We start from the raw sequence: 24640 nt of genomic DNA, 5'->3' as shown, positions 1-24640 counted from the left end.
AAACATCATGACCAAGAAGCAAGTTGGGGAGGAAAGGGTTTATTCAGCTTACACTTCCATACTGCTGTTCATCACCCAAGGAAGTCAGGACTGGAACTCAAGCAGGTCAGAAAGCAGGAGCTGATGCAGAGGCCATGGAGGGATGTTCTTTACTGGCTTGCCTTGCCTGGCTTCCTCAGCCTACTCTCTTATAGAACCCAAGACTACCAGCCCAGGGATGGTCCCACCCACAAGGGGCCTTTCCCCCTTGATCACTAATTGAGAAAATGTGTTACAGTTGGATCTCACGGAGGCATTTCCTCAACTGAAGCTCCTTTCTCTGTGATAACTCCAGCTGTGTCAAGTTGACACAAAAATAGCCAGTACAATGTTTGTGGCCTCTGTGGATTTTAACATTGAGTAGCTGGTACCAACAGAAGCTAGTGGTGCTGGATTCTCTGGGGCTAAGTTACAACAGCTAATAAGCCTGCTGTGGATGCCGAGAACCAGACTCTGGTCCTTCATAGGAGCATGACAGCCATTAAGCCGTCTCTTACGACCTTAACATAGGTTATTAATAGGCAAGTTTCTTTTTCTTTTTCTTTTTCTTTTTCTTTTTCTTTTTCTTTTTCTTTTTCTTTTTCTTTTTCTCTTTTTCTTTTTTTCTTTTTTTTTTTTTTTTTTTTTCGAGACAGGGTTTCTCTGTATACCCCTGGCTGTCCTGGAACTCACTCTGTAGACCAGGCTGGCCTCGAACTCAGAAATCCGCCTGCAGTGCTGGGATTAAAGGTGTGCGCCACCACGCCAGGCTGCAAGTTTATTCTCTACACTGAATTATTGAGACCCTGTTTTAGGCATCCTCCAAAGGGGGGTGGGGGTGGGGAATCAAAAGTATAAGAATTTTCTTTATTTTTTTTTCTTCCTTGAGACAAGGTTTCCTTTCTGTAGCCCTGGCTGTCCTAGAACCAGCTCTGCAGACCAGGCTGGCCTCAGACTCACAGAGATCCTCCTGCTTTTGCCTCCTAAGAGCTGGAATTAAAGGCGTGTACCTCCACTGCCTGCTTAAGTCATATTAACTTACTCTCTTTTAGGTTATCTATGTTCAGTATTTGCATTATCATATATATGTATGTGTATACACACACACATACACACACACATACATATATATGTACACACACACACATACATATACATTGAAGGGTATGTGTATAATTTGTATTATTTTACAGGAATAGTATATGCCTGTGTATTAGATTTAAGAAAAATGCTGGTGATTACACTCAAGGCCACTGACTTACCAATACTAAGCAAACCCTTTATTTACCAGTGAGCTCTTGGTGCAACCTTGCCCATGTGAGGCTTGAGCTCCTGAGACCTCGACCTTCCTGAGTAGCTGTGATGGCACAGTGATGCTGTAGTTTGTTTATTCTGTTCCTCCTGTTGTGCTGGGGATTGAACCCTGGTCCTCACTGTCTGACCTTTTAGCTATACTCCTAGCTTGTTTGCCTTTAATTTGAAGTTAATTGAATTAAGTTTAATTTGGTGTGTGTGTGTTTAGGGTTATTGTAATAAGAAGGCTCTATTAGTGTTTTTGTATTTAAGCATTTCATTATTTTGTTTTGTGTATTCGTTTGGATTCTAGGATAGTAGCTGTTTAGCTGGAGGTAAGGTTTCACTTGAGTTTGTCTTCAGTGGCAGCCTGTTTTTTTCAAGGCTTGGCCTTCCTTTTTCCTTTGAGGGGAGCATGGTTTCAGAGGTGACCGATGGCTGATATTTGTAATCTCAGCCCACTGGAGGCTGAGGCAGGTGTGTTGAGGTCTAGTGGCACTGCATAGGGAGTTCCTTGGGTTACAGAGTGAGACCCTGAATTCAAAAAGGAAAAAATCCTATCTATTTTCCCCCCAATTTTTTATTAAGTTTACTTGATTTACATTTCAAGTGCTATCCCAAAAGTCCCCTATACCCTCCCCCCTGCAAGTTCTATCTTTTTTATGTCTTCAAATATTGTTACCTCATTACATTTTTTTTTCTGTAACTGATTTAGGTGTATGAGACTTTAATTTTTCATGTCTTTTATTTTTTGTGGTTATATTATGGAAGCTGGCTTTCTTCATATTTATTCTTACATTTAGTGAATTAGTTTCCTACCATAACCATCTGTAGAACACTGTTTTTCCTACTTTTGAGAAGATGGATTTTAGTAGTTTTCAGTATGTAATTTCTTTTATAGTATCTTATTATTTTGTAGGAATAGTAAAAGTTTCTCAGGTTATTTTTAACTTTTATTTTTTTGTTTTGTTTTGTGAGACAGGGTCTCACTGTATCCTTGGCTGGTCTAGCACTTGTATTAACTGTGAACTTACAGCCTGGGCCTCCTGAGTGCTGTGATTAAAGCATGCATCACCACATCTGACTTTTTGTCTTTTTTCTTTAAAAAGACTTATTTTGTGTTTGAAAAATCTGAGTGCATTTATGTCTGTATACCATGTATGTAAAGTGCCCATGGAGGCCAGAAGACAGCATTGTGTCCTCTGGAACTGTAGTTTCAGACTGTTGTGAGCTGCCATGTGGGTACGCCCCCCACCCCCTTCCATGTTGGCTACAGGAGACTGTGTCTCAGAAAACAAAGTTGTTTGGGGTTGGAGAAGTGGCTTAGTGGTTAAGAGTGTATTTTGTTTTTGTAGAGGTCTTGGCTTTGTTCCCAGCATCCACAATAACCTGTAATTCCAGTTTGAGGATATCTCACCCTCTTATAGCCTCCATAGGCATTGGTAGCTCCACAGGTGGCTTGTGAAGGAGTGGTGGTGGCTCATGTCAGTAATAAGTTCAGGACACCCCAAGTTGCTAAAGTAATCCTCTCTGAAACAAACCGAAAATAACAAAAGTTTTAAGGAAAAAGGAACCACCGATAAGGTGCTAATGTGGGACGTGTCCCAAGTAAGGTATATCCTTTTCTCGCTTTCCTCCACATACTGTGCTATCCTTTAATATGCTGCCTATTAGTAAGCCTCCAGATTGGACTCTTCAAGTTGAGCCCATTTGATGAGTTGAATAAAACCAGGGTTCTGTTAGTAGAAAGGAAGCAATGGATTTGGGGTTGCAATAAGGCTGTCACATTTTGCCTGAAGGGATTTATTTATTTATTTATTTTTTAAGACTTTTAGTGTTTGTGTGTGTTTGCATGAGTTCATATGTACCACGTGTGTTCAGGTCAGAAGAAAGCAGATCTTCCCCTGAAACTGGAGTTACAGGCTGTTATAAGCTGCCACGTGGGTGCTGGGAAGTGAACCTAGGTCTTCTGCAAGAGCAGTCAGTGCTCTTAACTGCTTAGCCATCTCTCCAGCTCCTTTTAGGCCAGCTTTTTTACAGTTTAATAAAATTTTTTTTTTCGGGCTGGAGAGATGGCTGCTCTTCCAGAGGTCCTGAGTTCAATTCCCAGCAACCGCGTGGTGGCTCACAGCCATCTGTAATGAGATCTGATGCTCTATTCTGGTGTATGTATAGTGTATTTACATATAATAAATAAATCTTAAAAAATTTTTTTTCAACTCCTTTTTTTAAAAAAAAAGATTTATTTTATATATGTGAGTACACTATTGCTGATATCAGACACACCAGAAAAGGGCGAAGGATCCCATTACAGATGGTTGTGAGCCATCATGTGGTTGCTGGGACACTGAACTCAGGACCTCTGGAAGAGCAGCCAGTGTTCTTAACCACTTGTTGAGCTATCTCTCTAGCCCTCAACTCCATGTTTACAAACCCCTTTTTATGTTGGTCCCTGCTGGTCCCTGCATTCAAACTCAGGTCATCAGGATTGCTAGCAAGCGCCATTGTTCTTAGAGCCATTTCTATAACCCTAAATTAAAAAAAAAAAAAAGAGATTCCCTTTAAAAACCCAAGGCTAAATCTTTTTATATCTTTTAGTTGCTTCCTCTTATGATTCCATACAGTTTGGCTGGGCGTGGTGGCCCACAATTTCAATCCTAGCAGAGGAAGCAGAGACAGGAGGAACTTGATGAGCTCCAGGACAGCCAGGGACACATATAGAGACCATTTCTCAAAGACAAAAAAAAAAATTCTACAGGGTCATTCCACATGGTAGTCTATGGATTGAGTTTTGTTTTTAATGTTTTCTTTTTTCTCTCCTTTCTATTGTTCGGGTCTGCCCTTTGTATGTGTGTGTTACTGGAGAGTGAACCCCAGGATCTTATGTATATTAAACCCATGCTTTGCCACTGAATGTGTTCTTTTACATTTATCTCTCTCCCCTCTCTCCCATTCCTCTTTTCTTCCTTTCTTCCTTTTCTCTTTCTCCTTTCTCTTGCTCTCACCTTCTTCCTTCCCTTTGATCCTGCCCCCTTTTGTCTCACCCTGTATCCCGTGTTTACTTGGAACTCACCATATCGCTTAGACTGGCCTTGTATTTGGAGGCCATCTTGCCTCCATTCTCAAGTGCTGTTATTATAGTCATGCACCACTTGTTTAGTGTCCCCTCCCCTGAGTGCTAGAGAGAGGCTGAGCTCAGGGTCTCCCTCCTTTTAGGAATGTTCTCTATCACTGAGTCACATATCTAGACAGGACTTCAATATTTTTTTCTTACCCAGGTTCCTTTTGATAATTTACTTTTTTTTATTGATTATTTGAGACAGGATGTCTTTATATAGGTAGCCCTGGCTGCCATGGACCTCCTGTACACCAGGCTGGCCTCCATCTACCTGCCTTTGCCTCCCAGATGGTTTCAAGTGTACCACTGCTCTCCTCGCTGGGATTAAAGGCGTTGACCAGTGCTTGCCGGCCTGGCACACACTCAAGTTGATGACTCTTATTAGGAAATCTGAATTGAGGTCAGAGAAAATGCTTTTGGATCATTTCTTTAGTAATTTGCTCATTTTTATAGTCATTGTTTGATTTTTTTTTCTTTTTTTTGTATGCTTTTGCATTTGGGCCTTGGGCTTCCTTGTATTTATTCAGTGTTTTGTATTTTGCTTTCATTTTTTTTTTTCTTTTGTTATTTCCAAGTGATACCTTACTTTAATTCTTCCATTTGTCGTTGAGGTTTTGATTTGTTTTGGTTTTCTGAAATAATTGTTTTCTTCCTAGGAATCTTTCCTTTTGTAGTGTCTATTTTGTAGTTTTACAGAAATTATTTATAATTTTGACTCAAAGCCATCATTTCAAATTCAAGATTTATTTCTCAGTCAGTCTGTTGAAGCCAGGTGCTGCTGAAATTGGGCTGTGCAGGATTAAACATTGCATTTAGATCTTCATTTTTAATGTGCTCTCACTATCCCTTAGTCTCAGCTGGCTTTAGTGTTCTAGATTTACCTTCCTTTTCTTTTATAAAAGACAGGTTCGTGCAGTATATAATACTTGCTGGCTTTAAGTTGTTATATAGATAAGGCTGGTCTTGAACTGTGTCTGTTTTGCCAGTGCTGGTATTATAGGTGTGTGTCACCATTCCTGGTACCTGCCTAGATTTCTTTTGGTTTACTATCACCAGACAATTCATCATTGCACTTTCTCAGAACAGGAGAGAGATAGTTACCTGGTATTGTGTCATGGAGAGGTGGGTTGATTTGGTTACTTTTAGAAAACCCTATCCTATATTCATGGCCTATTGCTGGACACATGAATCACTCCATCTTGTGTTGATTGGCATCTAGATTATCTCCTATTTTCCAAACTATGCAATACATGGTGAATTAGTTTAGGACTTAGGTACCCTTTGTGCAGTCCGTAGGTTTTGTTTTGGTGATAGTGGAGCCCAGTGCCTGCACAGCACTCTCCTTTGCAGTCCTTTACTACCTGGCTGTCTTTCCCTCGTAATGTCCATTAAGTTTGATAGTTGCGGCTTCATGCCCTTTTTAATCTCACTATCAGTCAATAGATACTTGACATTTTGCCTCAACCCCCTGAGTGCTGATATTGCAGGCATATGATACCATGTCAGGCTTTTCTTGTAAGCTCTCCCTTTAGAATTTAGTAACTGATGGCGTCTATCTTCTGTTTGTCCTTTTCTACTTGATTTTTTTTGGTTCCACTAACAAATGATTTGGAATCTTCCCTCTGGTTTTACTTTCTTTCACATGTTCACCATTGATCTTTCTCCCTTCATTGGTAAACTTCATAGACGAATAAACAGTAGTTGATATGAATACTTTGCCATATTCTCTTAGCTTAGTGGTTGAGAAATAACTACTTGTCATTACAAATGATAGCATTTGAAATCTGCTTTTGCTGTTCACACTTTCATCGTGGGCACTCTCCACTAACCCTATTGTCTGTCCTTTGGTGACTATTACATAAAATTCCCTGAATAATAAATTCTTTGGTTGCTTAGCAGCAGAAAAAAACAAAACAAAACAACAACAACAACAACAACAACAAAACGGATCACCAATGGGGATTTGGGAAATTTTCCTCCTTTTAGATACATGAAACACTTCGTTTTTTCTTTTGTCCTAGCTACTATGTAGCCCAGAGTAAAATCTGGTCTTTAGTTACATCAGCCAAATAAATCTTACTGTTAGTATATTTGTTTTCTCTTCCTCCTTCCATTGGGGTTAGGACTTCACCTCTTATCTCTTTCTCTGCATGTTGATTTCATTCTCTTATACTACAGACTCTCTACTACATGAGGCTGGAACCATGACTGCTGGCAGCTCTTGGCTTTCATCTTCCCAGCCCCTTCTACCAGGAAAAGGGGCTCTTTTGAAGAATCCTGAGAAGGACTCTGATTGACCTGTCTTGGATCATGTACCCATCATCCCTCTGGCTGGAGTGGGGAGGGTTCTATGAATTGCAACCCTCACTAGAACTACATAGTTGGAGTCAGGGGTAAGAGCAGTCCCCTGATGCAGGTGGGTGGGCCCTGTTTGAAGAAAGTGAAAACTGAACAGATAAAAAGTAGACATCTATCATTCTGGCTTTTAATACATTTTATTATATATAGATCCGTCACCGTGTACTGGCTTACGTACTTATCCGAAAACATTAAGCCTAAACATAAGAGTATAATAGACACGTTCATTTACCCTTCAAACTATTCTATTTGGCTTGAATCTTGCACAGGTAATTTTGCTGTTATTTCAGTGACCAGATCTAATTTTTTTCCTCCCTCTTTTGATTCTATTTTTGACATTTAAACCATTGTGCCAAGCTAGGTGTGGAGCTGTACATTAATAATCCTAGCACTTGGGAGGTGGAAGCAGGAAGATTAGAAGATTAAGCCCAGCCTTCATGATACATGAGACCTGATCTCAAAAATATCCCCCCAAAGCCAAATCAACCAACCAATTAACACTACAAAAGTGTAGTGTTAAAGATCATTCAAGTTTCTTCATGGTTTCCTCAGGTTGCTGTTTTGTTTTTACCTCAGGTGTTTGTGTTTCAGTTGCCCCTTTGGATTCCTTTTGGGATTATTTTCTTATTACAAAGGTTAAGCTACAAGATTGCTTTTCTTATTGTTTGCTTATCTCATTCACAGGGAATTTAAGATTGTTAGTTTTTCTACTTCTGCTGTCACTGTTGTGAGGATCTAAGCCTTGATGCTTTTTCTTGGTCTAGATTATTGCAATAGCTTTATTTAGTTACATTGTTTACATTTTGTACGTTGGAATGTGTATCTGACTGTGAATGCAGGTGTCTATGGAGTTCAGCTCCTGGAACAGGCAGTATGACTTATTTGATCTGGGTGCTGGGAAGGGAATACGGATCTGCAGGGGCAGCATGTGCTAGTAACTGAAGAGCCATCTCACTTAGTCGTCCCCCCCCCCCCAAAGTTTTATATCTTTGTAGTGTGACAGTGTCTAAAAAAATTAAACAGACAAAAATGTTTTTTCCCTTAAGGTCTAGGGATATGGTAGTGTTTCCTTATCATTACATGTGTGAATTCCTGGATTCAGTTCTCAGTACCCTAAGCCTTACAATTGTGGGTATACTTCTTTCTTCTCTATCCAGTTTATTTCTCAATGTTCTGCTCCTAAGGGAAGCACAGTTTTGGCTGTTGATTCTTTCCTGACCCCGTGTGTAGACTAAGCTAGCCTCAAACTTGCATCAGTACTTACTGTGACCCAGCTCTGCACTGTTCATTATTTTCTTTATATGTGTCCATGCCATACACTTTGCCACTCTTGACGTTATTGCTCCTAGTGTCTTCTTTGTCCCTCACTCTTATTTCCTAGGAAGAAACAGGATTGCTATTCCTGTCCCAAAAATACCAATTGTTTCCCATTGTTAAGTATTAGTGTAGGGCAAAAATATTTTTTCTATCTTTGTGCATTTTCACTAAAAGTAAAGGAGCTCCAGGGACACAGCTCAGCCGTAGACTGCTTGCTTGTATAGGTAGTATGAAGCCCTGGTATTGACTCCAGCACCCCATCTTCCCCCAAAGAAAAGAAAAAAGGAAGCTAATGGTACGTTTTTTGTTTTTCTGAGATGGGGCCTCTCTATGTGCCCCTCTCTGTCTGGCCTGGATCTTCTTGTGCACATCATCTGCCTCTGTCTCCTGAGTGCTGGGATTACTGTAAAATGCCATCCCAGGGAAAATGCCATACCTTCTACCCTTTAGATGGTACTCACAAAAATGGTGTCTAGGGGCTGGAGATTGCTTAGCAGTTAAGAGCACTTGTTCTTACACAGAACCTAGTTTCAATTCCCTGACATTCTTTTCTGACCTCTGTGGGTACCAGGGATACAAGTGTGTAGCTGGACTTTGATACACAAGGGTGAGTTCTTCTTTTTTCCACTCTTTATTCCCTTGGTTTCACCCCTTATCACTAGATAAGAGAGAAAAAAGGATAGTGGGGGGAGAGAGGGAGAGAGATAGATAGATATCGATCTATAATTAATTTTTTTCTTGTTTCTTCTTTGAGCACGACTACAAACTTTAACCTACCCTCCTGAAATGACCATCAACTATCAAATCTACCTCTCAGGGCCTTAGCATCTGAAAAATTTCCAGATTTTCAAATACCACACAGTTCAGTTTCAGAAACTATTTGCAGCTGGCAAAAGCAGGCCTGTGCTAGAGCGCTAGGCAAATCATAGTCAGCTTCTGTGAAGCAGCCTCATAACTCCACACCTGGGATTAAAATGAAAACATTCTTATCATACTTCTCTGTGTGTGTTTTTTAAAGAAATCAAAGTTCCAGAATTCTCATTACACATATGAGCACGTAGGTAAAATACCTGAAAAATAAATTTAAAAAAAGTTTCTGTTTTCTTTTAGTTATTTCCTAAAGCCTCAGGTTAGAGTTTTAGTTCCATATTGAATCCAAGTCCTTGTGCACAGTAAGCAGTGTGTACTGAGCTACTCTACCTAGTTCCTTATAGTAAAAATTTAAAAGAGCTCTTATTTCATTAATTGTGTAGGGTTATTATTTTTGGGATATCATGGGAAGGTAACCTGTATTTCAACCTATTGGAGTCAGTGAAATAGATATAATTATTGTCAGGTTTCTTAGTGTTGCCTAAGCCTCATTTCCTTGCCTGCAAAATAGCATAGCACTCATCTAGGTGCTATGTCAATGAGTGCATTGCTTCAGTCTTCTTTTTTTTTTTTGGTTTTTCGAGACAGGGTTTCTCTTTATAGCTCTGGCTGTCCTGGAGCTCACTTTGTAGACCAGGCTGGTCTCGAACTCAGAAATCCGCCTGCCTCTGCCTCCCGATCAGTCTTTTTTACATTTTATTTTAATTTAATAAAAGTTTTTATTAATAATTTATTTTGTGTGTATGTATGTTTTGCCTGCATGTATGTCTTTGCATCACCTGTAATGCCTGGTGTCTGAAGAAGTGGTGAACATCCGTGTGGGTGTTGGGAATTCAACCCTAGTCCTTGGCAAGAGTAACAAGTGTTCTGAATCTCTAAGCCAGCTCTTCACTCCCATATTTTAACAGGACTGTGCTGACCATGAGATACACAGGCACTGTTTATTTATTTATTTACGCATACACACTGGGCGTCTTTTAAAATAGTTACATTATTGCTTTGTGTGTTTATAAGTGTTTTGCCTGCATGTCTGTCTGCATTGTATATGTGTCTGGTGCCCATAGAAGTCAGAGGAGAGTATTATATTTTGGGTGTTAGCAATGGAGCTCATATCCTGTACAAAAACAAGAGTAACAAGTGCTCCTAACTGCCAAACCAGCTCTTCTGTTGAGCATCTTAAGCCTTGTCCCTTCCCTTCCCTTCCCTTCCCTTCCCTTCCCTTCCCTTCCCTTCCCTTCCCTTCCCTTCCCTTCCCTTCCCTTCCCTTCCCTTCCCTTCCCTTCCCCCCTCTCTCTCCCTCTTTCTGAGAATTAGTATCCCTGGCTGTGTAGCCCAGGGTCATGGATTTCTCAAATGCTGAAATGCTGGGGTATAGATATGTGCCATCATTCTCACTTTTCCTGTAGTACCTCTTTTTTTTTTTTTTTTTCCTCGAGACAGGGTTTCTCTGTAGCCCTGGCTGATCTGGAACTCACTTTGTAGACCGGGCTGGCCTCGAACTCAGAAATCCACCTGCCTCTGCCTCCCAAGTGCTGGGATTAAAGGCGTGCGCCACCATGCCTGGCTTTTTTTTTTTTTTAATTGAAGAGGAAATGTGAGTGAAATAAATAGTAATTTGTTCAGGTTCAAGTGGAAAATGAAAGTTGGGTATTTTAAAAATTTGGTGATCTTAAATATGCTGTTATATTCTTTAGATTCTCTCTCTTTCCCCCTCCCTCCTTCCTTCCCTCCCTCCATCCTTGTCTCTCATTTTCTCTGTGTGTGTGTGTGTGTGTACTGAGATTTAAACCAATGGTCTCACACATATAAACATATGCTCTAGCACCTACCTCTTTCTAGCCCAATGCCCAGGAAAGTTAATAATACATATGCATATATATTATCTGCCTTTAACAGATAATATTTTAGAATAAAAATAGAGCGGCTTAACATATGTGTAGTAGGAAGGTTGTAGGTGTGTCATTTATTAGAACACTGCTCTTTAATGGCTGGATTTTCTAATTTTTGTCATTGTTTAAGTTCCACAATCCATATTTTGCTCCCTTTATCTTGAAAGCTAGGATGGGAAAATTTATAAACACGAATTTTTTTCTTCTGGTAACTTTTTTGGGGGTGTGAATGGTGCTTCCCCACCCCCTTTTCCCCCCTTCTTACAAATATATTCTTGCTCTGTCTTTCCTCCCTTTCCTCTTCTTTTTTCATTTTAAAGATTTATTTATTTTATACGCATGAGTGTCCTGTCTTCATGCACACCAGAAGAGGGCATCAGATTCCATTATAGATGGTTTGTGAGCCATCATGTGGTTGCTGGAACTGAACTCAGTACCTCTGAAAGAGCAGCCACTGTTCTGAACCACTGAGCTATCTGTCCAGATCCATCCTTTGTTTTGAGCTAGCTCTTATTTGTTTGTTTATTTGTTTTTTTTGAGTTTTTCGAGACAGGGTTTCTCTGTGTAGCCCTGACTGTCCTGGAACTCGCTCTGTCTGAAGCCCATTTGCTTGTCCTTGGCCATTGTCAGACTCCTGCCAAGATGTACCTCACCAGAACTCTCACTTTAAATCCTAGTGTTACTCTTTTATCACCCCTTCAGGCAGGTCTGAAACAGGCCTCAGAATGAGGGGAAGATATACAAGGATACGCTTTGAAGCGCAGGATCGAGAGGGGAATGCAGTTAGATACCATACTCCCCCATTCCTTTTAAGCAACTGCCTGTGCTCAGTATGGACCTACTGCTCCATTCACCATGGCCTGTCTACCGAGGCAGATTGGAAACAATTAGCTTATGCATGTTTGGGGGGATTAGCTCAGTCGGTAGAGCACAAGACTCTTAATCTCAGGGTCGTGGGTTCAAGCCCCATGTTAGGCTCCACCTGGCCAAGCCCGTTGACTAGTCAACGGGTCCTCTAGCACAGGAGTAAGGATTGAGAAGAAAGAAACAATTAGACAATGCTGCAGGGTGACCCCAGTCAATTCTGAGACTGAAGGCAAATTTAATTTTCCAATCCACTTTTTATACCATTTTAATTACATGCAAGTATTTTGGGCAAGCAGTATAATGAACTAATGAACTAACAAAGCAACAAGCGAAGTCCCATGACAGTCATTTAAAAGGGCTTGTCATAATGACCAAAATACTTGAGCCCACTTCCTTGTCCAAGCCCAAAATCTTTGCCTGAAGCCTACTTCTTTTGTTTCACCCTAAGACTAAAATTCCTGCCTTACCCTACTTCCCTATTACAGCCTAAAGTTAGATTCTTGCCAAACTTACTTCCTTATTATGCCCTGATGTCAGACTCCTGCCTGAGCTTACTTAGTCATGGCCAATGTCGGACTCCTGCCAAGTGGTATCTCAGAAGGCTTTCCACGTCACTCTGTAGACCAGGCTGGCCTTGAACTCAGAAATCTACCTGCCTCCCCAAGTGCTGGGACTAAAGGTGTGCGCTACCACTGCCCGGCTTGAGCTAGCTCTTGACAGGTATTCTAGACCAGCTCTGAAGTCATGAGCCTTTTATTTAGCATTGAGAATGTTGGGAATATGGAGCTGAGACACTTACTTTATTTGTTTGTTTGTTTTTTAATTTGGATAAATATTTAAACATTTTTTTGAATGCTGGAGGATTTTTTTTATTATTATAAAAAAGTTCATTCATTCATACATACATTTATTTGGTAGTGCCTAGGGATTGAATCCCAAGGTCTCAGTAAGTGTTTAGCCAATGAGTTAAATCCTTGTTTGAAGATAACCCCAAAGGTTTCTCTGTGTAGCTCTGGCTGTTCTGGGATTCACTCTGTGGCCTGAGGATTTGCCTGCCTCTGCCTCATGAGTGCTGGGATTAAAGCCTAGCCCCTTATCCAATCTTCATCATAATCATTATTTCTATTATTAGCTATTTTTTGAAGTCTTCATTGTTTAGAACTCCTTCTGTTGACTTTACTAGGTTAACCCTGAATTTGTGGCAGTATTCTTGATTGCCACCTGAGTGATGACAACAGGTGTGTGCTGCAATGCCTGCCTGGTTTAATATTTGTTTGAACCTTTTTGGCTTTCAAGATACGGTTTCTTTGTGAAGTCTTTACAATCCTCAAACTTGTTCTTTATATCAGAATAGTCTTGAACTTAGAGGTTTGCTGGCCTCTGCTTCACAAGTGCAGGGATTATAGCTGTGCACCACCACTGATAGAGATCAATGGAGGCTCGCTGCTTACTGGCTTGTTCCTCATGGTTGCTTTCTGATAGAGCTCAGGAACACCGGCCCAGGGTGGTTACTAACCATGGTGGTCCTCGCCTTCCTCTCTCAATTACTAATTAAGAAAATGTTCTTTGTGTATGGAGAGCTCAATCTGAAAAGCCTTGTACATTCTAGGCATATGCCCTAACACTGAGCAGCTGTCCATCTCCAGCCCTCACTTTCTGAGCCTTCAAGGTGCTAGGATGTCTGCCTCCAGCGATCTGGGATTACAGTATGCTCCAGTCAAGATAAAGCTTGTCAAATACATTTTCCATTCAACTATGGTGTAAGTGTAGTGAGAAGTTTGGAATTTTGGTTTCTTTAAAATATACAGAAATCTTAGATGAAAGTGGTTTTGTTTTAATCCCAGGTGTGGGGTGTGGGGCGCATTGCACCGACCACAGCCTACTACTCTAGCAGAGGCATGTTTTTGCCAGCATCAGACAGTTGTGACAGCAATTGTGTGACTTGTATATGTGTGTGTGAGTTTGGTTATGATATGTTAGTAGCCATGGTCAAAGAAGAAATGGAAAGAAATTAGACTCAGGGATTTTTTTCTAATTCCTTTCTCCCCTTTCTTCCTTGTTTCTCTCCTGTCTAGTGTAAGGGGGTGAAATTGGAGAAGGGAGCAGTAAAGGTTGGGAAAAAGAAGAACCCACAAAGTAGCAAAGACCAGCGACATATAAGTGCCTCGAAAGTAGTGTATATTTTCTTATTTGAGTTTTATTTTGAATTTTATTATATGACTTTTTTTTTACATTAAAGAATTTTGTTTCTGATTTTAATTTGATTATGGCTTATAAAGTTTTTAAAATCATGTTCTATATTCCTGTCATTTTGTTTTTGTCTTTTTGTTTGTTTGTTTGTTTTTCTTTTTTTAAAAGACAGGTTTCTCTGGTAGCCCTGGCTGTTCTGGAACTCTGGGGACTTGTTCCCGTCATGAACTCAAACCATCCTGCCCCTGCTTCCTGAGTCCTGACATCAAAGGCCTGTGCCACTACTGCCTGGTTTTACCTTTTTTGATTCTGGAAGTTGATGTTTATTAGGGTACATTTCTGTGTATATTTATAATATTTTTCTTAAGATTTATTTTTAGTTTTTATTATGTGGATGTATGGGTGTTGGCCATGTGCATTCAGGTATTTGGAGGCTAGAGGACACTGGATGCTCTGGAGCTAGAGTTACAGGTGCTGTGCTACACTTTGCTGTTCTGATGCTGTTCCAGGCGCTCTGGAAGATAAAGTGATCTCTCCATGCAGTCCTGGCGGGGCTAGAACCTTCTATAGAAACCACACTGGCCTCAAACTTGGAGTGGCTGTGCTGATTGTGCCTGCCTGGTGCTAGCATTATAGATGGGAGCCAGCATGCCTGGGGTATACTTGAGGTGATTTGTTTTTCCAGACAGGGTCTCCATATGGCCACATGTGATTTATAGTTATAATTTTAATCAGTTTTTCTGTATTGCTTTCTTTGTGGCTCTAATTATATACATTTGGCCTTTTGGCATCATTGTAAAGCTAACTGAAATTTACTTTTTAAAAGTTCATTCTACTTTGTTTTACTTTGTTCCATGAGGATAGGGGAGATGGGTCAGCAGCTAAGTGCTTGTTATGTAAGCATAAGGGTCTGAGTTTTGGATTCACAGAACTCTGGAGAAAGCCAGGAATGCTGATCCCAGCACTGAACGGAGCCATTAGGCTTTCTAGTCAGATAGTCTAACCACTTGGTGAGCTCAAGATTCAGCAAGAGACCCTAGCTAGAAAAATAAGATGGAGGGCCATAGAGGAAAACATCTGATGCCAGTCTCTGGCTTTCATGCTGACATGGATGGGGGTGCTCAGTGTTCCACCCCCACTTGCAAACACATGCATATACCATACACTACATATAATAAACAAACACTACTACTAGGCTTTAGATGCTGTGAATCAGTTTCTTTTTGTTAAGCCTTGTAATATTCATGTTTATAATTTCAAATTTTTGTTTATTTTTTTAAAATTTATTTTGTATATGTGTATTTTATGTATGTATGTATGTGTACTGTAGCTCTCTTGAGACACACCAGAAGAGAGCATCAGATCCTGTTACAGGTGGTTGTGAGCCACCGTGTGGTTGTTGGGAATTGAACCCAGGACCTTTGGAAGAGCAGTTGGTGTTCTTAACTGCCTGAACCATCTTTCTAGCCCCCTTGTTTACTTACTTTAAAACAAGATCTCAAGTAGTCTAGGCTGGCCTTGAATTCCAGATATTCCTGTCCCTTCATCTCAAGTGCTAGGATTAGAGGCATCGTCTTAAGAGTTTTACTACTGTGAACAGACATCCTGACCAAGACAGCTCTTATAAAGACAACATTTAATAGGGGCTAGCTTACAGGTTCGGATGTTCGGTCCATTCTCATGGGAGCATGACAGCATCCAAGCAGGCATGGTGCAGGAATTGCTGAGAGGCTGCTAGTACAAGACTGACTTCCAGGTAGTTAGGATAGGATTTTAAAGCCCACACCTACAGAGACACACCTACTGAAACAAAGCCATGCCTCTAAATAGTGCCACTCTCTGGACCAAGTGTATTCAAACCATGACAGGCATATAGCACTGTGGTTGAAAAATTTAAAACTTTAATTACTTGTTTGCTTCCTCTTGTTTTCTGCTTATATAAAATTTAGTTATTATATCTGTTTTAATGAGCTTATCTAATAGTTATCTGCATTTTAATACTGGTTTGATTAATTTTTATTTCATTACAGGGTAGAATTTCCTGCCTTTGTATTAGTCTTATAAAAATTTCCCTGGAGGAGGGGTGGTGGTGGTGATGGTGGTGGGTGTATGTATGTGTCTGGCTCTGTACATGGGGATGTACACACCACAGTGAGTATTTGGAGGAAAGAGGACAACTGTTTAACTTTTGGGTCAACTCTGTCCTTCCACATGGGTCCCGAGTATTCAACTCAGATTGTTAGTATTGCCTACGAGCCATCTTTCCAGCCCGCTTGTGTTTGTTTTCTTACCCTCGGATGTGATGCTCTGGCTTTTGGGAGTATGTATTAGTCACTTTGTGTTACGTTGCACCTTGTTCCCTCTGACTCTTCTGGCCTTGGACAGCCCTCATGTAAGTGCTGATTTGGTGTTCAACTAAAAGTTCTGGAATGAGCCTTTGTAGATTTCTTCATTTCTCTCTCTCTCTCCAGCTCTCTACTCAGTGCTGGTCTCCCTTGTGAGCTCTAGCCACCTTGGCTTCCTTGGACTCCCAGCTCCATTTCCTCAACTTGGGGAGACCACAGGCCCTGTCTGGGTTCCTCCTCCTTGTTCCTCGGCCTGAAAACTCTCCCAAGGCAGTAAGCTGGGCACTTTTGTGGCTGTGTCATGTTTCTTGTCTCTCAGGTATCATTGTGTTGTTTCTTGTCTAGTACCTTCAGTGCTGTTGTTTTATTCATTTTGTTAGGTTTTTATTATTTCACATAAGAAACCCGAATGAAGCGCCTTTTATTCACTGCATCTTGATTGGAAGTCATGTCATTGTGATACTTTGGGTGTCATCGTGAGCAGTTGAGCATTTTGAGCATGTTGTGGTTTGTGTGTTGACCTCAGTTCTAAGTCCACTCAGAGCTTTAGCTTCTTTAATTTCTCTATCTAGTTTAATTTGTATAAGGTTTTTATGTGTTGGAGATAGTGGTCTTTGTTAGAGAAATGTTTTAATACTTTCTCAAATCTGTATAGTTTCACCAATTTATTTTCATAATTGTACCCTTAAGCAGAAATATTTAAATCCGATGAAGTCTAATTTGTCAGTGTTTTCTTTTATAGTTGTTGCTTACTGTGAGCTAAGACACTTTGCCTAACCCTGAAGTCATGAAGGTAATTTCCTTTAAATTTTTTATTTTTGCTAATTTATATTTAGGTCTGTGACACATTTCACATTATATTTTTTGTAGGTTTCAGTTTTTGTGTATGGATGGCTATGCAGTTACTTTTGAATGAAACCTTTCTTCACTGCATTGCTTTTTATACATCGTGTTGTATAATTGGGGCCCTCTTTTCAGAACTTCACCTTCAATTGGTCTGTTCACCTAGCCTTAGTTTTATCATGCTGTTCCAAATTTTATAACTTTAGTAAATTTTAAAGTTAAAATTTCAAGTCTTTTAATCTTTTTCTCTTCAAGAGTGTATATAGTCTAAATTCACATTCTACATACATACTAGCTTTTCTATTTCCTCCAAAAGGTCAATGAGATGATATTTGCTTTGGTCTGTAGATCAGTGTTAGAATTGATGTATTAACAGTTTGAATCCTTGTATTTGTGTGTGTGTGTGTGTGGTGTGTGTGTGTATGTATGTATGTATGTGTGTGTGTGTGTGTGTGTGTGTATGGTGGTCAGAGGACAATTTGTGGGAGTCTGTTTTGTTTCTCTTCACTCTGGAGGTCTTGGGGATCAAGCTCAGGCCTTTAGTTTTGTCAGCACGCACCTTTACCTGCTGAGTCTTTTACCAGCCTTGGCCCTATTTTTAAAAATATTTTTATGATCACATTGTAGCTGTCTTCAAACACACCAGTAGAGGGCATCAGATCTAATTACAGATAGTTGTAAGTCACCATGTGGTTGCTAGGAATTGAACTCAGGACCTCTGGAAGAGCTTTTAACTGCTGAGTCATCTCTCTAGCTCCCTCCTCCCCTTTTATTTTTATTTTTTAAATAACTCATGCTGGCCTTGAACTTATATTCCTTCAGTACTAGGATTATTGGCTACAGTTTTTGCAGTTCTGTAGACTGCTGAGATATGTATGTATACTGATGTGTATATATACCATTATGCTTGGCTAAAAGTGGGATTTTAATTTTTCTTAGAATTTAATTTTTTTTTTGAGAGATAATCTTTCTTTTTATCCCTTGCAGGACTGCAACTCATTATGTTGAACAGGTTGGCCTCAAACTTGGAGGCCTCTGTCTCCAGAGTCCAAAGATTAAAGGCACATGACACCAAGCCCAGCATGCTGTTGGCTTTTTATTAATGTCATTTTCAAATATAGATTTTATTATTTGAAATGTGTCAACAGATCAGGACCTACTGCCAATTAGAAGAGTTTTGCAATTCACTAGTCACTAGAAGGGAGAGGTAGGCCATGTCACAAAATGTTATCTTTAGTGGTGCTGGCTGGGGTTGGCCATGTGGCAGAGGGATCAAAGGGAAACGTAAAGGAATGATGGGAGACTAAAGGCGAACAGTTTAGGGTTGCTTCGTTGTACTTCCTTTTAGGGCTCTTTAGTTGGTCTATACTTGTTTCTGGGATGCCTCAGGTAGGGGAATACAGCGGCGGCGTAGGCTAAGAAAGTTAAGGCTATGGGGCTCTTGGTTTGCACATGAAAATTGTTTGTTGTTTCTTAAGAATTAGCTAGCTCTGGGAAAGACAGTATTTTCAGGGTCAGAGGATTAAAAATGCAGGTTCTGGTGCAGAGCATATGCCTTGGAGTTGACCTCTAGGGAGGACTGAAAACAAAAGCAAATCCAGCATGAAAACATAGCTGGGTGATTTTGAAAGTCAGCACTTGGGAGGCTAGGCTAGGCTAGGCTAGGCCTCCCAAGTATAGTGAGTATAGTGAGTGAGTAGTATACTTGAGAGTCTGCATCCTCAATGGCTGTTGAGTTTTGTTAAATACTGTTTTGGTATTGAGATGCTATATTTAAAATATTTTGTAAATTTCATGTTTTTTTTTCAAATGTTATATTAATCTTGTATTTATGGGGTACATGTTTGTGATGTATTAATCTCTAATATATTGTTGGATTCAGATTATTAATGTTAAATCTTTTTGAATTTAGGTACAACAGGAATTTCATAATTTTTTTGTAGTTATTGATATTATTGTTATTTGTTTTATTGAAGTTTGAATTTTGTCCTTTTGGGACAGAGTGTCATTTAGCTCATGCTGACCTGGAAGTACTTTTTTTTTTTTTTTTTTCTTTCTTCTTAAGATTTGCTTTAATTGCTGGGCATAGTGGCTCACGCTTTTAATCCCAGCACTCGGGAAGCAGAGGCAGGCGGATTTCGGAGTTCGAGGCCAGCCTGGTCTACAAAGTGAGTTCCAGGACAGCCAGGGCTACACAGAGAAACCCTGTCTTGAAAAACCAAAAAAAAAAAAAAAAAAAATTTTTTTTTTCTTTAATTTATGTGTATGTATGTTTTCTTTGCAGTATGTCTGTGCACCACTTGCAGAGGTTCAGTTGGTTGCTAGTCACCAGGTCCAGGGAACTGAACTCTGGTCCTCTGGAAGAAGTGCTGTGTGCTCTTAACTGCTGGGCTGACTCTTCAAGCCTTTCCCTCTTCCCCTCTCAGTTTACAGGGGTTTATCACCACCTGAATTACTAATTATTTTGTCACTGTTTACTTCTACTTTTAGGTTAGGGGGGCAGAGACAGACTTGGGAGGGGAACTGAGATTAATTAAGATGATTTGTTTAAGCATGGGCATGGAATTGTTTACCAGATGTCTCCCATCTCTTGCTGGTATTTTGATAATAAAGTTAGCTTTAAAGAACTCTGTAGATTTTGTTTCATTTTTTTTTAAGAAGTTATGTTTTTTTAAGCATAATATGTTACTTTTTAAAAAAAGATTTTATTTATTATATATGTAAGTACACTGTAGCTGTCTTCAGACACTCCAGAAGAGGAGGTCAGATCTTATTACGGATGCTTGTGAGCCACCATGTAGTTGCTGGGAATTGAACTCAGGACCTCTGGGAGAGCAGTCAGTGCTCTAACCTCTGAGCCATCTCTCCAGACCCAATATGTTACATTTTTAACTTCTGGTTTCTCTGGTAATAATTTTTTTTTTATTTCCAATATTGGTAAGTTATGTCTCCCATATGTCCTTGTATTATTATTGTTGTCTCAAACAAGATTTTACTGTGAAGGCCAAGCTGGTCTGGAACTTGCTATGTAGACCAAGCTGGCCTTGAACTTGTGATCTTCCATATCTTTCCCAAGTGGTGGAATTATAGTTTCATGTTCATTTTATCTCTTAAAAATCCAGGCTTACAAATTTTAGCTTCATTATTAACAAATGATCAACTTGGTTTTTAATCTTCTCCGATTCTTTTCTCTTTCCCCCACTTTGTTACTTTTATTTTAGTGTCCCCCACCCCATCTTAAAAAAGATCTTTTTTTTTGTTTTTGTTTTTTTTGTTTCTTTGCTTATTTTTGTGTGTGTGTAGGTCAGAGAACAACATATGGGGAGTTGGTTTTCCATCATGGGGGTTCTGAGAGTGAAACTCGAGTAGGCTTGGGGCCAAGCACCTTTCCTCTCCAAGAATCTTGTTAGTCCTAGTCTGTTCTTTCAGTCTTCTGTTCTTTAGGCTGGACCTTACATTTATATTGGTTTTCCAATGTGGTAACAGAACATATTCAGTGGTTTAAATTATTTTCATTTTATTGTGTCTTGAGCAGGAGGTGATGGTAAATATCTGTATGTAATGCTAACATTCTGAATGAAGAGACAGGAAAATTACTCTCAAGTTCCAGCCCAGATAGCCCATTCTAGGCTAACCAGAGCTACATAATGAGACCCTATCTCAAATCAATTTTGTTTTAAAATTATATCTTAAATGGACTTGTTTAAGGTCTTTAGTGAATGTGTCATGTTTACTTAAGAAGTACATGTATTATACAGTGGCTCGGATTATCTGTCTCTTCGTTGTATGTGTGTTCATGTACATATGGAAACCAGAGAGCCACATTCTCTGTCTGCCCCCTTGTTTTTGGATACGGAGTGTCTTGCTAATCCTTTTTTGCCAGCCAACTTGGTTGGCTAGTAGAGCTCCAGGGATCTCAACCTTGTCAGTGTGGGAATTATAGGTGTGAGCCATTGTTTACATGTAGTTTAGACTTACTTAGAAGTAATTTAAATATATTTTAGGATTACTTTTCTTTTTAGAGTTACTTTAATAATATACAATTAATGTACTATACAGTTCAAACATTTGAAGTGTGTAATTTTTTAGTTTTACAAAAATTTTTTTTTGTGTTATGTGTGTGCATGAGCTGGCAAGGCTTGATGTCAGGCATCTTAAGCACACTTCCTCTTCCTGGATGTCCAGGAACTCACTCTGTAGACCAGGCTGGCCTCGAACTCAGAAATCTGCCTGCCTCTGGATTTATACCCAAGTGCTGGGATTAAAGGCATGCTCCACCACTGCCCGGTGTAGACTCTTTATTTTTTTTTAAATTTTATTTTAATCATATTTATTTACTTACCCATTCATTCATTCATTCATTCGACATGTGTTGTGTGAGTACACACATACCACACTGTGCTTGTGGAGGTCAGAGGACAACTGTTGTGGGAGTTAGTTTTATACATCTTTGTGGGAGTCAGTTCTCTCTCTCTCTCTCTCTCTCTCTCTCTCTCTCTCTCTCTGTTTTTCAACAGGGTTTTTCTGTATAGCCCTGGCTGTCCTGGAACTCACTCTGTAGACCAGGCTGGCCTCGAACTCAGAAATCCGCCTGCCTCTGCCTCCAAAGCGCTGGGATTAAAGGAGTGCGCCACCACGCCCGGCTGGGAGTCAGTTCTCTTAGCAACGTGGGGCCCATGGTTTGCTTGATTTTCAGGTTGTGAGGTTTGGTGACAGGCACCTTTACTCATGAGCTGTCTTGTATGGCTCACTTTGTTTATTGTTGTCATCACCGTTATTATTACTTACTATTTGTGTGTTTGTAAGTGTGTTTTGGACACATATGGTGGGGATGCCACAGCAAGCATGTAGAAGCCAGAGGACAATTTATGGAGTTCTATCTTTTCATATTTACATGGTTTCCAGAGATAGGATCTCAGCTCACCAGCCTTGCTGAACCATCTTGCCAGTCTTTCCCTTTTACTTTTACAAAGTATGTTTGCTGCTGCTGAATTCTGCTTACTATTTTAATGTTAACTATTTGTTTGTGAGATAAAAATAGAATAATCCATTTCACCCAGACCTGCAGTTACCTAGTGTTTGAGAATCTTCCCCTCACAGATCCTGCCATAGCTGTGCTAGAGTCTTCTGGATGCTTAGCCATCACAGTTGCTTATTTGCAGATATAGAGTGCATATATGAATATATAATTTTGTATTGACAGTGAGTGCTTTTTCTTTCAATATTTTATCACATTTATTATTTGGGTTTTGCCCAGGTCTGTGTCTGTATCTGTCTCTGCTCCCCCCACCCCCTCTTTCTGTTTTACTGTTTTTGAGAGAGGGTTTTCTTGTGTAGCCCTTGCTGCCCTGGAGTGTGCTTTGTAGAGTAGACTGGTCTTGAACTTTGTGCAGTCCTTTTGTTTTTCTTTATAGTGTGGAAAGTACAGGTATGCACCACTGTGTGTCCTCGAGCCTCCTTTCTGTTTGGTTTTTGAGTTCTCTGAACATTTCTTTTTCTGCATAGTGTAGTTGTCCCTCTCCCTTCCTTCCATCTTGTCTAGTTATTCTGCACTGCTGGTTTTTACAATGCTAAACAATTAACTCAGAACCTTCCACATGTTAGGCAGCTCTCCACAATCCAATTATATCATGTCTAGCTTTGTTTTATTTTTGAGACAGGATCTTCATATAGTATAGGCTAGCCTGAACTTGGCACAGTCCTCCTGATTTTGTGTCCTCTGTGCTACTGGACCAGGCTTGATTTGTAATGGTTTTTGTTTTTTTTCTTCAACCTTGTAAATGCCTCTAAGCTACATCTCTACATCTTTAGCTCTATTCTGTTAATAACTTTTCCTTTGTTGATATTTCCCATTTTATTTATTCCAGGTACATATTCTATTTCATGTGTATTTTATTTATTTAATTTGTTTAGTTTCACTGTGTATCCCTGGCTATCCTGGAACTCAACATGTAGACCAGGTTGGTCTCAAAACTGCTACCTCCAGAGTCTGGGTAAATTTGGAGTTGACTTTGATTTCCTTTTGTTTTGACAATGATTAGCCTTTTTTTCTAGTTCCTTACAGGTCAGGTAATGTAGATCATCTCACAAACTCTTTTATTTGTTGAAAAGGACATGTTCTATTGTATTCCTCTGAAGGAGCAAATTTTTGGGGAGGTGGGAATGTAGTTTAGTAGTCATTATCTAGTCATTACCTCAGAAGCCAAGCCTGATGAATGGATGGGACACATTTATCATGCTAGCACTAGAAAGTAGACAGGAGGACCAGACTTTCAAGATATGCCAAATAGACAGTTGCACAAGACCCTGTCTCAAAAAATAAAAAAGTTCTGTGTGTGTAGAAGTTGAGGCACATGCATGCCAGGATGCATGTGTGGCGGTAGAGAGGATGACCGTGAATGTTAGTTCTGTGGGTCCTCAGTATTCAGCTTTACATCCACTTTACCCACTGAGATGTCTCCTAGCCCTGAAATGGACATTTTCTTTTAAAATCAGAGTTGGCTGATTGTTTGGATTCAAACCATCTTGTATGTACTCTGAGTACTTGTTTTAAACTTGTCAGTGGATTGCGTTGTGTATGTGTGATAGAAGGTTAACAAAAGATTTGGGCTGATTGTTTAAAAGTAGGGTTCTTTCTCCTCAGTTTGCCCCATTTGGGGTTCAGATCTTATGTCACAGATGCGGATCTTCTGAGCCCTCAGCTGTGGTTCTTTGGTATGGTGACTACAGGAGTCTCTAAGGCTTGGCTTTGTCCTGTCTTCAGGGTAACATATTAAAAAAAAATCTAAACTCTGATGGTGGTTCTTCTCAAGTTCTCACTTGGTATAGATTCTAGATGCTTTTTATTCTATCTGCCATGCATCTCATTCAGTTAGCAATTGCTTGTGTTCTTCAGAGGTTATAGTTTTTATCTGTATTATTACAGGTTGGTCCTCTCATAAACCACTCTTAGAAGTCTAAATTCACTTACTATTGATTTTAAAGTATGTATGATATAGTTGAGCTGATTGTAATTACATTTCTTCTTAAATTTTGAGATAGGACTTTATGTAACATAGCCCAGGCTGACCTCAGATTTATTATATAGCTGAGGATAATCTTGAATTCCTCTTGCCTCTACCTTCAAGTGTTGGTATTACAGTTGAGGTCCACCAAAACTGGTCCAGAACCTTTAAAGACCTTTCCCCCTTCTGGCCCACTATGTAGCAGTGGCTGGATGGCCTGGAACTTGCTATGTTGATCAAGCTGGGGTTGAATTCAGGACATTCATTTGTCTCCACCTCCCACGTATACATTACCGTGCTCAGCAAGCTGAGTCTTTATTCAAAGAAAAAAATGGATTTTTTTTTTGGGGGGGGGGTGGGTGTTTCGAGACAGGGTTTCTCTGCGTAGCCGTGTTTGTCCTGGAACTCACTTTGTAGACCAGGCTGGCCTCGAACTCAGAAATCTGCTTGCCTCTGCCTCCTGAGTGCTGAGATTAAAGGCGTGTGCCACCACGCCCGGCTAAAAATGGATTTTTAAGATTTACTTTT

The 24640-nt window shown here is 39.9% G+C and overlaps 1 protein-coding gene across 15 annotated transcripts in view; it reads left to right on the top strand.

Annotated features, from left to right (window-relative positions):
- Mllt10 (MLLT10 histone lysine methyltransferase DOT1L cofactor) overlaps window positions 1-24640 on the top strand; it is a 149616-nt gene that overhangs the window by 11740 nt on the left and 113236 nt on the right. For 2 of the 15 annotated variants that reach the window (XM_029473580.2, XM_085835163.1), the window contains exon 1: window positions 6634-6822. The exons of 9 other annotated variants lie outside the window; for them this stretch is intronic. Coding sequence is in view for 4 of the 6 variants with exons in the window: in XM_085835160.1 (XP_085691286.1) it covers window positions 17053-17058 (6 nt within the window). In the remaining 2 variants the exon portion in view is untranslated. Of the gene's footprint in view, window positions 1-6633; window positions 6823-16414; window positions 16585-17007; window positions 17059-24640 lie in introns of those variants that run through there. 4 more of the 15 variants (XM_085835162.1, XM_085835159.1, XM_085835161.1 and 1 more) reach the window with 4 other exon arrangements.

The sequence above is a fragment of the Mus caroli genome, unplaced genomic scaffold, assembly GCF_978045245.1.
Source record: "Mus caroli unplaced genomic scaffold, Mus_caroli_1 scaffold_2, whole genome shotgun sequence".
Taxonomy (NCBI): domain Eukaryota; kingdom Metazoa; phylum Chordata; class Mammalia; order Rodentia; family Muridae; genus Mus; species Mus caroli.
The sequence above is the reverse complement of the archived record's forward strand: the minus strand, read 5'-3'. Positions and strand labels throughout refer to the sequence as shown.